At 43.7% G+C, this 18,265-nt stretch overlaps 1 protein-coding gene across 3 annotated transcripts in view; it reads right to left on the bottom strand.

Annotated features, from left to right (window-relative positions):
* Positions 1 to 275: 275 nt before the first annotated feature.
* The window catches only part of LOC121587436 (catenin alpha-1), a 215,167-nt gene continuing 197,177 nt past the window's right edge, over positions 276 to 18,265 (bottom strand). Inside the window, exons 18-21 of one of the 3 annotated variants that reach the window (XM_041904326.2) lie at positions 11,852 to 11,986; positions 4,530 to 4,559; positions 3,798 to 4,010; positions 276 to 1,261 (exon numbers count right to left, since the gene is read on the bottom strand). In XM_041904326.2, coding sequence (XP_041760260.2) covers positions 1,184 to 1,261; positions 3,798 to 4,010; positions 4,530 to 4,559; positions 11,852 to 11,986 — 456 coding nt within the window. In that variant the 3' untranslated portion in view covers positions 276 to 1,183. Of the gene's footprint in view, positions 1,262 to 3,797; positions 4,011 to 4,529; positions 4,560 to 11,851; positions 11,987 to 12,197; positions 12,309 to 18,265 lie in introns of those variants that run through there. The other 2 variants (XM_041904336.2, XM_041904344.2) reach the window with 2 other exon arrangements.

Below are 18,265 nucleotides of genomic sequence, written 5' to 3'. Positions count from 1 at the left end.
ACGCAAGGACTCGTCCAGACTACTCTTTAAAACGTGGGGGAAGTAGCGACAGGGAAAATAAAACATGTATGACAATTCAGTTTATTACGGGCCCCGTGTAGCTCAGTTGGTAGAGCATGGCGCTTGCAACGCCAGTGTTGTGGGTTCGATTCCCACGGGGGGCAGTATGAAAAATAAAATAAAATGTATGCACTCACTAACTGTAAGTCGCTCTGGATAAGAGCATCTGCTAAATGACTAAACTGTAATATTAAGTATGAAGTGGTACGACACTATAATATCAAACTTTTATTAGATAGCACAGAATACATTGAGAATGAAAAATCAATTCGTTTTTTTTTTTTAATCAAAGCTAAAACTAAAATGTATATCAAAAACCTCCATTGAGAAAGAAAAGCTCCACATCCAAATGTTCTCCAGTTATTGCTTGAGTATTAAGGCAGTAGAGAGATAATTTGCATAGAGTGGAAAGGCCCATCTGATCTGCACATTATGATACTGCACCATATCATATCCGGCCCATAGCGGAACACCATCCAATACCCTCCCCACGACATTATAAAACATGTTAGAAAGTCATTCTATAAAATACACAGGGCATCTCAAATCAGAGGTTGGCGGAAGAGGGTCAGGGGTCAAAATGATTAGTTGTCAGAATTAGATCTTACAGTATCAATGAAAGCCTCTCCCTACCCTCTCATACCAACACTGGAATCAAAATCTCATACCGACGGAAATAGAAATTAACTTTGCTTGGTCCAGTTGCTTTCCCCCATTGCTTTTTCTTTTCCTCCAATAGACATTATACAGTAGGCTATAGACTAAGACCTATCAGAATATCAGAACGCGGCCGTTTGAATGAAAAAGAGACTGGTAGAGAAAGTGAGCTCAGGGCGTCTGCGTATATAGTGTCCTACCTTAGTGTCCTACCTTACCGAGCCTGCATAAGCAACATCACATCAAACCACACAGCAGGACTAGGCCAGGGAAGGAAAGCAGGAATGCATTCAAACCAAAACATTTTTCTCTCACCCTCTTTTCTTCTCTTTCTTTTTTTTTGGGACTGAAAATAAGTTCCAAACGTCTACAAATCAAGAGTTGATCTAGCCAGCTCCATCGGTATCCCAACCCTCTAGCCCCAACCTCCTCTCACCACCCTAACCCTGACTCGACTGCTCCATCTCTAGATGCTATCCATGGCTTTGAACTCGCTGAGAGCCTGGACAGGGTTGATGTGTTTCTTTTGGGATGACCTCTTGACCTAAGAGAAGAGAAGAGAAGAGAGCATTTTATTGTATGTTTTCACAGAAATGTGTCTTGCGTCATTAAATCCAGGAGCATACCACCCTGAATCCCACTGCTGGCTTGCCTCTGAAGCTAAGCAGGGTTGGTCCTGGTCGGTCCCTGGATGGGAGACCAGATGCTGCTGGAAGTGGTGTTCATCTGGTCTAAAAAAAATAACCTAACGCCCCAGGGCAGTGATTGGGGACATTGCCCTGTGTAGGGTACAGTTTTTCGGATGGGACGTTAAATGGGTGTCCTGACTCTCTGTGGTCACTAAAGATCCAATGGCACTTATCGTCAGAGTAGGGGTATTTGTATTTATTATGGATCCCCATTAGTTCCTGCCAAGGCAGCAGCTACTTTTCCTGGGGTCCAGCAAAATGAAGGCAGTTATACATTTTAAAAACATTACAATACATTCATAACAGATTTCACAACATATTAAGTGTGTGCCCTCAGGCCTCTACTCTACTACCACATATCTATAACACAACATCTGTGTGTACATGTGTGTATAGTGTGTATGTTATCGTGTGTTTGTATGCATGTGTCTATGTTTGTGTTGCTTCACAGTCCCCGCTGTTCCATAAGGTGTATTTTTATCTGTTTTTTTAATCGAATTTTACTGCTTGCTTGAGTTACTTGATGTGGAATAGAGTTCCATGTAGTCATGGCTCTATGTAGTACTGTGCACCTCCCATAGTCTGTTCTGGACTTGGGGACTGTGAAGAGACCTCTGGTGGCATGTCGTTTGGGGTATGCATAGGTGTCCGAGCTGTGTGCCAGTAGTTCAAACAGACAGCTCTGTTCATTCAACAAGTCAATACCTCTCATAAACACAAGTAGTGATGAAGTCAATCTCTCCTCCACTTTGAGACAAGAGAGATTGACATGCATATTATTAATGTTAGCTCTCTGTGTACATCCAAGGGCCAGCCGTGCTGCCCTGTTCTGAGCCAATTGCAATTTTCCCAAGTCCCTCTTTGTGGCACCTGACCACACGACTGAACAGTAGTCCAGGTGCGACAAAACTAGGGCCTGTAGGACCTGCCTTGTTGATAGTGCTGTTAAGGCAGAGCAACGCTTTATTATGGACAGACTTCTCCCCATCTTAGCTACTGTTGTATCAATATGTTTTGACCATGACAGTTTACAATCCAGGGTTACTCCAAGCAGTTTAGTCTCCTCAACTTGCTCAATTTCCACATTATTCATTAAAATATTTAGTTGAGGTTTAGGGATTAGTGAATGATTTGTCCCAAATACAATGCTTTTAGTTTTTTGTAAAAATATTTAGGACTAACTTATTCCTTGCCACCCATTCTGAAACTAACTGCAGCTCTTTGTTAAGTGATGCAGTCATTTCAGTCGCTGTGGTAGCTGACGTGTATAGTGTTGAGTCATCCGCATACATAGACACACTGGCTTTACTCAAAGCCAGTGGCATGTTGTTAGTAAAGATTGAAAAAAGTAAGGGGCCTAGACAGCTGCCCTGGGGAATTCCTGATTCTACCTGGATTATGTTTGAGAGGCTTCCATTAAAGAACACCCTCTGTGTTCTGTTAGACAGGTAACTATTTATCCACAATATAGCAGGGGGTGTAAAGCCATAACACATACATTTTTCTAGCAAAGTCTACCAACCCCCCCCCCCCACACAATCTTTTTATCATCAATTTCTCTCAGCCAATCAGTCATTTGTGTAAGTGCTGTGCTTGTTGAATGTCCTTCCCTATAAGCGTGCTGAAAGACTGTTGTCAATTTGTTTACTGTAAAATAGCATTGTATCTGGTCAAACACAAGCTTTTCCAAAAAGTTTACTAAGGGTTGGTAACAGGCTGATTGGTCGGCTATTTGAGCCAGTTAAGGGGGCTTTACTATTCTTAGGTAGGGAATAACTTTTACTTCCCTGGTGTCCTGGTTAAATTCCCAATCTGGCCCTCATTACATCATCCCCAGGTTCCAATTGGCTCATTCACCCCCCTTCCTCTCCCCTGTAACTATTCCCCAGGTCATCGCTGTAAATGAGAATGTGTTCTCAGTGAACTTACCTGGGGGGGAAAAAAAGGGTTAAATAAAATCTCTTTACAGGCCATAAAAAAAACTGACAATTTACAAAAGAAGAACATATAGGGCTGGTTTCCCGGACACAGACTAAGTTCTGGACTAAAAAATATAGTCTATATGGAAAGCTATTTAGTCCAGGAATATAATTTCTGTGTCCTGGACACTGACAGGCAACCGTGTAGGGGATTATACAAATTATGCTGGATTCCTTAGCGGTGAAACTGCCACGTCCGTTTGCGATATTACAACAAAAACTGTTTTTCCCCTCGGACATCATTGCATGTGCGATAGAACAGCAGAGTTTATACTCTTGTTTTTACCAAGATGCTTAATGCTCCAATCCTCCTTTTCAAAAACAAAACGAAAACAATAACACCTGGGGGGTGGACCAGTGGAGCCGTTCCCCCTGTAGAGGATCTCAGCTTTAACATCATGGTTCCCGTTACCTTGTTGTTGGATCCATCTTCCTGTTTCTCTCTCTTGACCAGGGGTTTCTTCTCCGGGGCTTTCATCTTCCAGGAGATAGCAGGCATGTTCAGGGACTGCATGGCCATGGACTTCTGGTACTTAGTGGAGGCCACGTAGCTAGCCTTGACCGTGGACACCACCGTGTTCATCAGGTTCTTAGCTGCCTGGATCAGAGACATAGCACTGTCCACCTGGAGGGAGAAGGGAGGAGGGAGGAGATACGATTAGCCAGTGCTTGAGGTAGAAGTTGTCCTCTTAACCACATATCTAGGATCAGATAACTAACTGCACCTCCCAGGATATTATACAGTAGTATAATCATATAGATACATCCCAAATGACCCCAAGGGGCCCTGGTCAAAGTAACGCACTATATAGGCAATAGGGTGTCATTTGGGATCACCCTATATCTGACCCCAAATCAGCAGTTAGAGGCAACCTGTATTTCCACCTGTAATGTTTCCCACCACCACCCTCACTGATCAGAGGGTCACTGAGTTAATGTGATCCTATGTGTCTGGCTTTGGCCAATGTCTCAGGTTACGCCCCAAATGGCCTCCTATTCCATATATAGTACACTACTTTTGACTAGGGCACATAGGTCAAATAGGCCTAAGGCTCTGGTCAAAAGTAGTGCACTGTGTAGGGAATAGGGTGTCGTTTGGGCTGCAGCCTGAATGTTACTGTATCTGTGGTGGGGTTGGGAATACCTGGCTCTCTAGGAATGCTTGGGAAACCTCCTGTGAAGGGAAAAGGGAGAGAGGGAACTTGAACGTTAATAGTTGAACTCTAGAAGTCTAGTTAATAAAGTGCAACATGGTGGAGCCTCGGGGTAAAGGCTTCAGAGCAGGACAAGGCAGCAGCAGTGTGACTGGCTGTACATCCAGCAGATTGACCATGTACAGGGTATACTGAATAACAGCCAGCAGATTGACCATGTGGTGTACAGGGTATACTGAATAACAGGCAGCAGATTGACCATGTGGTGTACAGGGTATACTGAATAACAGGCAGCAGATTGACCATGTGGTGTACAGGGTATACTGAATGACAGCCAGCAAATTGACCATGTGGTGTACAGGGTATACTGAATAACAGCCAGCAGATTGACCATGTGGTGTACAGGGTATACTGAATAACAACCAGCAGATTGACCATGTGGTGTACAGGGTATACTGAATAACAGCCAGCAGATTGACCATGTGGTGTACAGGGAATACTGAATAACAGCCAGCAGATTGACCATGTGATGCACAGGGAATACTGAATAACAGCCAGCAGATTGACCATGTGGTGTACAGGGTATACCGAATAACAGCCAGCAGATTGACCATGTGGTGTACAGGGTATACCGAATAACATCCAGCAGATTGACCATGTGATGCACAGGGTATACTGAATAACAGCCAGCAGATGGACCATGTACAGGGTATACTGAATGACAGCCAGCAAATTGACCATGTGGTGTACAGGGTATACTGAATAACAGCCAGCAGATTGACCATGTGGTGTACAGGTTATACTGAATAACAGCCAGCAGATTGACCATGTGGTGTACAGGGTATACTGAATAACATCCAGCAGATTGACCACGTGATGCACAGGGAATACTGAATAACAGCCAGCAGATTGACCATACGGTGTACAGGGTATACTGAATAACAGCCAGCAGATTGACCATGTGGTGTACAGGGTATACCGAATAACAGCCAGCAGATTGACCATGTGGTGTACAGAGTATACCGAATAACATCCAGCAGATTGACCATGTGATGCACAGGGTATACTGAATAACAGCCAGCAGATTGACCATACAGTGTACAGGGTATACTGAATAACAGCCAGCAGATTGACCATGTGGTGTACAGGGTATACCGAATAACATCCAGCAGATTGACTATGTGATGCACAGGGTATACTGAATAACAGCCAGCAGATTGACCATGTACAGGGTATACTGAATAACAGCCAGCAGATTGACAATGTGGTGTACAGGGTATACTGAATAACAGCCAGCAGATTGACCATGTGGTGTACAGGGTATACTGAATAACATTCAGCAGATTGACAATGTGGTGTACAGGGTATACTGAATAGCAGCCAGCAGATTGACCATGTACAGGGTATACTGAATAACAGCCAGCAGATTGACCATGGTGTACAGGGTATACTGAATAACATCCAGCAGATTGACCATGGTGTACAGGGTATACTGAATAACATCCAGCAGATTGACCATGTGGTGTACAGGGTATACTGAATAACATCCAGCAGATTGACCATGTGGTGTACAGGGTATACTGAATAACAGCCAGCAGATTGACCATGTGGTGTACAGGGTATACTGAATAACAGCCAGCAGATTGACCATGTGGTGTACAGGGTATACCGAATAACAAGTGACATCAGTAAGAGATCATAGCTTTCACCTGGTCAGTCTCGGAAAGAGCAGGTGTTCTTAATGTTTTGTACTCTGTGTGTGTGTGTGTGTGTGTGTGTGTGTGTGTGTGTGTGTGTGTGTGTGTGTGTGTGTGTGTCCTGGTCAAAAGTAATGCATTCGAAAGTTAATAGTACCGTTTGGGACACATCCCTTAGTTAGAAACTGCTATTGTTGGACACTGGGAGTGTCTGAAATGGTAGCCTATTCCCTACATAGTGGTCTCTGGTCAAAAGTAGTGAACTATATAGGGAATAGGGTGCCATTTGGGACTCACACTACCACTGTGTTTAAGGCCTACAGGACAGGAGGAGGAGGAAACTCATTTTCCCCCACTTGAAGAAAGCCGAAAGCCACTGAGTTGAAACAAACAGATGCTCGGATGGCGGATGGGAGAGCGGGTGTCAGCCTCTTCTCCTAAAGAGGTTAATATCTTCTGGCAGGATGTTATCTTAAAGGGACACTTCAGGATTTTGACAATGATACCTTTATCTACTTCCCCAGAGTCAGATGAACTGATGGATTGCATTTTTATGTCTCTGCGTCCAGTTTGAAGGAAGCTTCTAACTAGCATTGGCACAATAGCTAACTAGTGTTAACACAATGACTGGAAGTCTATGGTAACTGCTAGCATGCTAGTAGATACCATAGACTTCCAGTCATTGCGCCAACGCTAGTTTGCATTGGCTCGCGAAACTATTTCTAACTTCCTTCATACTGGATGCAGAGGCATAGAAATTGCTACAATACTGAAGTATGCCTTTAAGCCAGTGACTAAGCAACTGCGAAAGGGGAAGACATTTTGAGACACTAGTCTCTTCACAAGAAAACAGGAAAGGAAACAGGGAAGGGAAGCCTTTATATAAAGGATGTGTCCAAAATGGCACCCTGTTCCCTACATAGTGCACTACTTTTGACCAGAGCCATATGTGCCCTGGTCAAAAGTAGTACACTATGTAGGGAATAGGGTGTCATTTGGGATGCAGTGAAGACTTTTATAACGCTGTTATTATTTCTCACATCTTATTTATTTATTTGGTTATTATCTGTTTCAATCACCGGCTGTAAATTACACAACGTAAGGGAATGAATCATTAGTTTAATGGGAAGCTATTTCTTGGGTTATTACGATTAAATTACAGTTTTGCTTTGAAATTGAGAAAAGGAACTGGTGGATGAATTCAATAGAGCAATTCTAAAGTGAAAGGAGGATGAAACGTTTATTTTATAATATGACTCAATAAGGGTAAAATACATCTGAAAGGAGGAGGGAGGAGGATGAAACTTTTATTCTATTATATATGACTCACTAAACAGTAAAATACATGTGTTCAGTCTGGTTGGAATAAGACTTTCCCTCATCTCAAGGAAGGAAATCTAGGTGAAAATATTAGCTTTAGTTATTAAACATTTAGTTTCAAAAGGTTAAGTCTTCTGTCTACTTTAGAGTAGCACACTACTTTTGACCAGAGTAGTGTGGGCGTTAGTAGCACAGTGTAAAGCCAGACTACACAGCATGTATAGTGTTAGTAACACAGTGTAAAGCCAGACTACACAGCATGTATAGCGTTAGTAACACTGTGTAAAGCCAGACTACACAGCATGTATAGTGTTAGTAACACAGTGTAAAGCCAGACTACACAGCATGTATAGCGTTAGTCACACAGTGTAAAGCCAGACTACACAGCATGTATAGCGTTAGTAACACAGTGTAAAGCCAGACTACACAGCATGTATAGCGTTAGTAACACAGTGTAAAGCCAGACTACACAGCATGTATAGTGTTAGTAACACAGTGTAAAGCCAGACTACACAGCATGTATAGTGTTAGTAACACAGTGTAAAGCCAGACTACACAGCATGTATAGCGTTAGTAACACAGTGTAAAGCCAGACTACACAGCATGTATAGCGTTAGTAACACAGTGTAAAGCCAGACTACACAGCATGTATAGCGTTAGTAACACAGTGTAAAGCCAGACTACACAGCATGTATAGCCTTAGTAGCACAGTGTAAAGCCAGACTACACAGCATGTATAGCGTTAGTAACACAGTGTAAAGCCAGACTACACAGCATGTATAGCGTTAGTAACACAGTGTAAAGCCAGACTACACAGCATGTATAGCGTTAGTAGCACAGTGTAAAGCCAGACTACACAGCATGTATAGCGTTAGTAACACTGTGTAAAGCCAGACTACACAGCATGTATAGCGTTAGTAACACAGTGTAAAGCCAGACTACACAGCATGTATAGCGTTAGTAGCACAGTGTAAAGCCAGACTACACAGCATGTATAGCGTTAGTAGCACAGTGTAAAGCCAGACTACACAGCATGTATAGCGTTAGTAACACAGTGTAAAGCCAGACTACACAGCATGTATAGCGTTAGTAACACAGTGTAAAGCCAGACTACACAGCATGTATAGCGTTAGTAACACTGTGTAAAGCCAGACTACACAGCATGTATAGCGTTAGTAACACTGTGTAAAGCCAGACTACACAGCATGTATAGCGATAGTAGCACAGTGTAAAGCCAGACTACACAGCATGTATAGCGTTAGTAGCACAGTGTAAAGCCAGACTACACAGCATGTATAGTGTTAGTAACACAGTGTAAAGCCAGACTACACAGCATGTATAGCGTTAGTAACACAGTGTAAAGCCAGACTACACAGCATGTATAGCGTTAGTAGCACAGTGTAAAGCCAGACTACACAGCATGTATAGCGTTAGTAACACAGTGTAAAGCCAGACTACACAGCATGTATAGCGTTAGTAACACAGTGTAAAGCCAGACTACACAGCATGTATAGCGTTAGTAACACTGTGTAAAGCCAGACTACACAGCATGTATAGCGTTAGTAACACTGTGTAAAGCCAGACTACACAGCATGTATAGTGTTAGTAACACAGTGTAAAGCCAGACTACACAGCATGTATAGCGTTAGTAGCACAGTGTAAAGCCAGACTACACAGCATGTATAGTGTTAGTAACACAGTGTAAAGCCAGACTACACAGCATGTATAGCGTTAGTAGCACAGTGTAAAGCCAGACTACACAGCATGTATAGTGTTAGTAACACAGTGTAAAGCCAGACTACACAGCATGTATAGCGTTAGTAGCACAGTGTAAAGCCAGACTACACAGCATGTATAGCGTTAGTAGCACAGTGTAAAGCCAGACTACACAGCATGTATAGCATTAGTGACACAGTGTAAAGCCAGACTACACAGCATGTATAGTGTTAGTAACACAGTGTAAAGCCAGACTACACAGCATGTATAGCGTTAGTAGCACAGTGTAAAGCCAGACTACACAGCATGTATAGCGTTAGTAGCACAGTGTAAAGCCAGACTACACAGCATGTATAGCGTTAGTAACACAGTGTAAAGCGAGACTACACAGCATGTTTAGTGTTAGTAACACAGTGTAAAGCCAGACTACACAGCATGTATAGTGTTAGTAACACAGTGTAAAGCCAGACTACACAGCATGTATAGCGTTAGTAACACAGTGTAAAGCCAGACTACACAGCATGTATAGTGTTAGTAGCACAGTGTAAAGCCAGACTACACAGCATGTATAGCGTTAGTAGCACAGTGTAAAGCCAGACTACACAGCATGTATAGTGTTAGTAGCACAGTGTAAAGCCAGACTACACAGCATGTATAGTGTTAGTAGCACAGTGTAAAGCCAGACTACACAGCATGTATAGCGTTAGTAACACTGTGTAAAGCCAGACTACACAGCATGTATAGTGTTAGTAACACAGTGTAAAGCCAGACTACACAGCATGTATAGCGTTAGTAACACAGTGTAAAGCCAGACTACACAGCATGTATAGTGTTAGTAGCACAGTGTAAAGCCAGACTACACAGCATGTATAGCGTTAGTAACACAGTGTAAAGCCAGACTACACAGCATGTATAGCGTTAGTAGCACAGTGTAAAGCCAGACTACACAGCATGTATAGCGTTAGTAGCACAGTGTAAAGCCAGACTACACAGCATGTATAGTGTTAGTAACACAGTGTAAAGCCAGACTACACAGCATGTATAGTGTTAGTAACACAGTGTAAAGCCAGACTACACAGCATGTATAGTGTTAGTAACACAGTGTAAAGCCAGACTACACAGCATGTATAGCGTTAGTAACACAGTGTAAAGCCAGACTACAAAGTAGGCCATAGCATATACAGGGCCTTCAGAAAGTATTCACACCCCTTGACTTTTTCAACATTTTGTTGTGTTACAGCCTGAACTTAAAACCAATTTAATTGAGATTCTGTGTCACATCACCCCATAATGTCAAAGTGGAATTATGTTTTTAGAAATGTTTACAATTTAATAAAAAATGAAAGGCTTTAATGTCTTGAGTCAATAAGTATTCAACACCTTTGTTATGGCAAGCCTAAATAAGTTCAGGAGTAAAAATGTGCTTAACAAGTCACATAATAAATTGCATGGACTGTCTGTGTGCAATAATAGTTGTTTTACATGATTTTTGAATGACTACTTCAACTGTGTAACCTAAACATACAGATAATTGTAAGGTCCCTCAGTCAAGCAGTGAATATCAAACACAGATTAAAATCACAAAGACCAGGGAGGTTTTCCAATGCCTCGCAAAGGGCACATATTGGTAGATAGGTCAAAATAAAAATAAAAAAAGCAGACATTGAATACCCCTTTGAGCATGGTGAAGTTAATAATTACACTTTGGATGGTGTATCAATACACCCAGTCACTACAAAGATACAGGCATCCTTCCTAACTCAGTTGCCGGAGAGGAAGGAAACAGCTCAGGGATTTCACCATGAGGCCAATGGTGACTTTAAAACAGTTAAGAGTTTAATGGCTGTGATAAGAGAAAACTGCGGATGAATCAATAACATTGTAGTTACTCTACAATACTAACCTAATTGACTGAGTGAAAAGAAGGGAGGCTGTACAGAATAAAAAAATATTCCAAAACATGAATTCCTGTTTGCAATAAGTCACTAAAGTAAAACTACAAAAAATGTGACAAAGAAATTAACTTTATGTCCTGAATACAAAGTGTTATGTTTTGGGAGAATCCAACACAACACATCACTGAGTACCACTCTTCATATTTTCAAACATGGCAGTGGATGCATCATGTTATGGGTATGCTTGTCATCGGCAAGGACTAGGGAGTTTTTTTTAGGATAAAAATAAACAATGGAGCTAAGCACAGGCAAAATCCTAGAGGAAAACCTGGTTCAGTCTGCTTTCCACCAGACACTGGGAGATGAATTCACCTTTCAACAGGACAATAACACAAGGCCAAAATATACACTGGAGTTGCTTACAAAGACGACATTGAATGTTCCTGAGTGGCCTAGTTACAGTTTTGACTTAAATTGGCTTGACAATATATGGCAAGACTTGAAAATGGCTGTCTAGCAATGATCAACAACCAAACTTGACAGAGCTTGAAGAATTTAAAAAAGAATAATGTACAAATATTGTACAATCCAGGTGTGCAAAGCGCTTAGAGACTTACCCCGGCTATAACCACTAGACTACACACATCATGTACAGTGTTAGTAACAAAGTGCATCAGTTCTTACCCCAGAGACCACGAGCTCTCCTCCCAGGTTCTGGACCTCTGCTTTGACCTTACTACAGATGTTGAGCTGGTGGCAGTACAGGGCTATACGCTGCAGATAGGCCAACAGGTCCTGCTTACAGGCCGAGTCTGGACACTGGAGAGAGAGAGAGAGAGAGAGATGGGGTTAGACCAGGACATACAGGCCGAGTCTGGACACTGGAGAGAGAGAGAGAGACAGAGAGAGATGGGGTTAGACCAGGACATACAGGCCGAGTCTGGACACTGGAGAGAGAGAGAGACAGAGAGAGATGGGGTTAGACCAGGACATACAGGCCGAGTCTGGACACTGGAGAGAGAGAGAGAGACAGAGAGAGATGGGGTTAGACCAGGACATACAGGCCGAGTCTGGACACTGGAGAGAGAGAGAGACAGAGAGAGATGGGGTTAGACCAGGACATACAGGCCGAGTCTGGACACTGGAGAGAGAGAGAGAGACAGAGTGAGATGGGGTTAGACTAGGACATTTACATCATTTAGCAGACGCTTTTATCCAAAGCGACTTACAGTCATGTGTGCATAAATTTTTACATATGGGTGTTCACGGGGAACGAGCCCACTACCCTGGCGTTACAAGCGCCGTGCTCTACCAGTTGAGCTACAGAGATGGGGTTAGACTAGGACATAGAGGCAGAGTGTGGCCATAGAGCACATCATGGAAGGTAAATGCAGTATGTTAATAAATCTACAGATACACCAGTCATCAGTCAGCAACAACCTCTCCCTCAACGTGACCAAGACAAATGAGATGATTGTGGACTACAGGGGAAAAAAAGAGGACTGAGCACGCCCCCATTCTCATCGACGGGGCTGTAGTGGAACAGGTTGAGAGCTTCAAGTTCCTTGGTGTCCACATCACCAACGAACTATCATGGTCCAAACACACCAAGACAGTCGTGAAGAGGGTACGACAAAGACTATTCCCCCTCAGGAGACTGAAAAGATTTGGCATGGGTCCTCAGATCCTCAAGAAATTCTACAGCAGCACCATCGAGAGCATCCTGACTGGTTGCATCACCGCCTGGTATGGCAACTGCTTGGCCTCCGACCGCAAGGCACTACAGAGGGTAGTGCGTACAGCCCAGTACATCACTGGGGCCAAGCTTCCTGCCATCCAGGACCTCTATACCAGGCGGTGTCAGAGGAAGGCCCTCAAAATTGTCAAAGACTCCAGCCACCCTAGTCATAGACTGTTCTCTCTGCTACCGCACGGCAAACGGTACCGGAGCGCCAAGTCTAGGTCCAAAATGCTTCTCAACAGCTTCAACCCCAAAGCTATGAGACTCCTGAACATCTAATCATGGCTACCTGAACTATTTGCACTGCCCCCCCACCCCATCTTTTTACGCTGCTGCTACTCTGTAATTATTTATGCATAGTCACTTTAACTCTACCCACATGTACATATTACCTCAACTACCTCAACTAACCGGTGCCCCCGCACATTGACTCTGCACCAGTACCCCCTGTATATAACCTCCCTACTGTTATTTTATTTTACTTCTGCTCTTTTTTTCCTTAACACTTTTTTGTTGTTTTATTCTACATTTTTATTAAAAATAAATGCACTGTTGGTTGAGGGCTGTAAGTCAGCATTTCACTAATGTCTGCACCTGTTGTATTCGGCGCATGTGGCCAATAAAATTTGATTTGATTTGATTTGAGCACAGACAGAGATGGGCCGAGTATTTTAGAAGTCCCAAACAGCACCCTGTGCACTACATTTGACCAGAGCCTACAGAACAGGCCTACAGAACACAGAACAGGCCTACAGAACACAGAACAATCCTTTTGTCCTCAACAAACCCTCCCACACCCAGAGAGACAATGGAAGACCAGGAAAAAGGGGATTTAAACACCCTCGGAACACCCTTGGAGGGGGACACACACCCTCGGACAACCCTCGGAGGGGGACACACACCCTCGGACCACCCTTGGAGGGGGACACACACCCTCTGACTCTTCTCACACACTGACCTTAACATGCCACATGCACAACACCTGTTACCATGCTGGAGCTGGTTCACAGAGAACCTCCCTAGGAGGAGGAGAGGAGCTGGTTCTAGTCAGCACTATTCACACAGAGAACCTCCCTAGGAGGAGGAGAGGAGCTGGTTCTAGTCAGCACTATTCACACAGAGAACCTCCCTAGGAGGAGGAGAGGAGCTGGTTCTAGTCAGCACTATTCACACAGAGAACCTCCCTAGGAGGAGGAGAGGAGCTGGTTCTAGTCAGCACTATTCACACAGAGAACCTCCCTAGGAGGAGGAGGAGGGGGTGTCTGTGTTTGCGTAGTGTGTGTGAGAGAGAGATGATCAACTGTGTATGACCTGAGAGAGAGCCTCCAGGACATGCTTTATCTGATATCACACCTCTGAACTGGTGGTGTGTCTGTAATGCATTTGGTGCCACCGGCAGGGAGAGCAGTGTGACTTGAGATGCATGGCATAGTTACAGCAGATATGGATAGGATCGTGCTGTTTGGCGGACTGCCTGGCTGAGGGCCTTAGTATTCTACATTATTGCTGGTGATGATTATGGTGGTAGTGGTGATGATTATGACGGTAGTGGTGATGGTGGTAGTGGTGATGATTATGACGGTAGTGGTGATCGTGGTAGTGGTGGTGATTATGACGGTAGTGGTGGTGATTATGACGGTAGTGGTGGTGATTATGACGGTAGTGGTGGTGATTATGACGGTAGGGGTGGTGATTATGACGGTAGGGGTGGTGATTATGACGGTAGGGGTGGTGATTATGACGGTAGTGGTGGTGATTATGACGGTAGTGGTGGTGGTGGTGGTGGTGAAGGTGATGATGGTGGTGGTGACGGTAGTGGTGGTGATGGTAGTGGTGACGGTAGTGGTGATGATGGTGGTGGTGATGATGGTAGTGGTGATGATGGTATTGTGTGTCTGGTTCTCTAGTTAATGTGCTGTCTATTAGATTTCATCCGTCTCTCAGCTCTCCTCGTGTTTCTGAAGCACAGCTAAATATAAAGTCATCAGCCATGATGATCAACCAAGTCACAATCTGAAACAAACTGATTATCTACGCTCTCCATATCTCTCCATCTTCACTGTCCCCCTCTCCGTCAGTCTCTCTCTCCATCCCTCTCCTCTCTCTATCCTCCTCACCCTTCTCAGATTGATAAAATGATGCTCAAGATTTGCATGGGGACTCATTTAATAATAGTGACACGTTGGGGACGTTAATGTGACAGATAGCAGACAGACACAGCGACTGGAAATGGAAACCTCTCCCCTAAGAGAACTGGAATCCTCTCCCCTAAGAGAACTGGAAACGGAAACCTCTCCCCTAAGAGAACTGGAAACGGAAACCTCTCCCCTAAGAGAACTGGAAATGGAAACCTCTCCCCTAAGAGAACTGGAATGCTAAAAAAAGAATGTCCAGCAAGCTATTCTAGTCTAACTTTTCCTACATGGGAGAGGCCAGCGGAGCACAGGGAGCGCCTCAGACCCAGCGGCAGAAGGAATCTGTGGGACGGGCCTCTGATTTCCATAGGTGGGCACGTTTTTCCACGGGACCTGTGTGTGTACCCGTTTGAGCTTTTCTTAATGGGTGTTATAGTAAACAGCATAGGCAGCTGGAGAGTTTCAAGTTCAGGGAAGTTTGCAATTTATCCTCCCGTTTCTACCCATCTGCGCGCCTGTTATGATTATTTATATATGCACATTATCTTGGAAAAGTTTCATTTCAATAATAAGGTTTTAGTTTCTCAAAGTCATTTTCACATGGTTTATCATAAAAATTCCGAAGTAAAATTATAAAAATCTTGAAAAGTTGAAATTCAACTATGCCAAGAGCACCAGCCTCTGCCATATGATTGGCGGCTAAAGACATGAGAGCATAGAACTCAGAGATAGCCTATAGGCCATAGAACTCAGAGATAGCCTATAGGCCATAGAACTCAGAGATAGCCTATAGGCCATAGAACTCAGAGATAGCCTATAGGCCATAGAACTCAGAGATAGCCTATAGGCCATAGAACTCAGAGATAGCCTATAGGCCATAGAACTCAGAGATAGCCTATAGGCCATAGAACTCAGAGATAGCCTATAGGCCATAGAACTCAGAGATAGCCTATAGGCCATAGAACTCAGAGATAGCCTATAGGCCATAGAACTCAGAGATAGCCTATAGGCCATAGAACTCAGAGATAGCCTATAGGCCATAGAACTCAGAGATAGCCTATAGGCCAATGCAGCAGTAGGACTATAACTACCATAGAACTCAGAGATAGCCTATAGGCCAATGCAGCAGTAGGACTAGAATTGCCATCATCAACTAAGTAAAATACATAGGCCTAAAGCCGACAACATAAAAACAGTAGAATATATCCTGATGAAAATTCAGGTTCTTTCAATCACATTCATCCATCTACTCCGCATGCCTGCCTCTCTTTTTATCTGTCTTGACTTGAGCTATTGCTAGCGAACTTGCAACTTTGTATCAAATCACTACTTGGTCTGGTCCAACCACTGTAGCTAGCGAACTTGCAACATTGTATCAAATCACTACTTGGTCTGGTCCAACCACTGTAGCTAGCGAACTTGCAACATTGTATCAAATCACTACTTGGTCTGGTCCAACCACTGTAGCTAGCGAACTTGCAACATTGTATCAAATCACTACTTGGTCTGGTCCAACCACTGTAGCTAGCGAACTTGCAACATTGTATCAAATCACTACTTGGTCTGGTCCAACCACTGTAGCTAGCGAACTTGCAACATTGTATCAACTAGTCTATCCTGGGCAAGATAATTGTATTTACTTTAGGGCAATCCAGCATCCTAACAATACACTTGTGCACCTGCCAACTTTCCTTTCCAATTCACAAGAGGCTGAAACCAGAGATCAGTATATTATGATGAGATGCTCATGTCTCCGCCCTGACAATGGGCGTCTTTGTCCCAAAGGCGGGACGGCAGGCGACAAGCTCAGGTTTGCATATTATTCCCATAGAAACACATTGGGCTTTTGTTTCTTGAGTGGAGTGTTGGGGCGCACACACTCACCAGGTGGACAGCTTCTATGGTTGTGTTCAGGCTCAGGGCTAGGATTCTCTGAAGGGCTTTACCTGCCAGAAAAACTAATTTTCTCTCAGGTAGCCTGACGAGTGGAGTTGGGTTTACTGTAAGGTGGAAATGTCGATTTGTAGTTTCTTGAGTCGGTTGTTTATGACTGTGGTCTTGCAGGTATCACTTATTTCTTGTAGGTTGTCAGTTAGTCCAGTTGTCATAGTCCTGACGTTCCAGCATCCCAGACATAACGCCGGAGTCATCACTTTTTTTTGTCTGGCGAGTTGGTTTACAGCCCACTTGTTGGGTTAAATCGCTAAGCGTCATGCACCCAATGAAGCAGGTAAGCTGTGGAGGAACAACACCTAATTGACTGGGGGCTAACCACCTGTCTTCTCCCGCTTAAGGGGAGGTAGTTGTACAGTGACATCATGGCATCTCTGCCACTAGGAGGAGGCCTTGGCGCCCATCTCCACGCCGATTGATGAAGGGCTTAAAAACCAGTAACTGCTGACCTCCCCGTGTCGCATCTTCACAGCACAAAAAAAAAAAGCCTGAGCAATTGTGTACGGAGGCCCTGTGTTGCCCAGGCAACAGGGCTCCCCCCATCTCAGCCTCCCTGGTCTGATCCAAAAGCAATAATTTATTCAGACCCTTAACAATTCAATCTCCGTGAACAGAAATCCTTCTGCATCCTAATTATAGTCCCGTATTATTAAAAGGACGTCATTAGACTGATGAAGATAAGGACAACTAAACGTATTTCATGTAACTGTTGAAAGCAAGGAAGGACTGAAGCAACAATAGGTTACTTAGAGATAGATAGGCGTTAATACCCACGTCATGATGCACAACAGAGGAAATAGTATCAAAAAGGTAATGAACCAGACTACTAATTATAAAAATATAAGTAACATTTGCCAGCCTATAATTGTAACTCTGTAGGCCTCATGTCCTGCTCCAGCATCGCTTGTTCTCTCCCAGCTTCGTGGTTTGAACGAGGTGCGATATCCCAGTCCATATAATACAGTACAGTAATACAAGTCCTCACTCCAAAAGATTACTGGAGCTTGTCTCATTCATTTACCCAAGAGAGCATACAGCTATGGCCTTTAATGTTTCCCTGACATGGCGTAATGTGCAGTAGCCCATCATTAATAGCCTGTTGGATAACGGGAAAATCATTTGGGCTTTTTTTGGGCTTGAGCTTTCATGCCGATCAAGGCTCTAATCAAAATCCAGACACATTTGTATGCTTTAGAATGACACTTCCCGTTTTGGCAGGAAAAGTTATTTGTTCTCGGGATGGAGCGTTTGTAAAATACTGGGAAAATA

The sequence above is a fragment of the Coregonus clupeaformis genome, chromosome 2, assembly GCF_020615455.1.
Source record: "Coregonus clupeaformis isolate EN_2021a chromosome 2, ASM2061545v1, whole genome shotgun sequence".
Lineage (NCBI taxonomy): Eukaryota > Metazoa > Chordata > Actinopteri > Salmoniformes > Salmonidae > Coregonus > Coregonus clupeaformis.
Note: the sequence above shows the minus strand (reverse complement) of the source record. Positions and strands in the feature narration are given on the sequence as shown.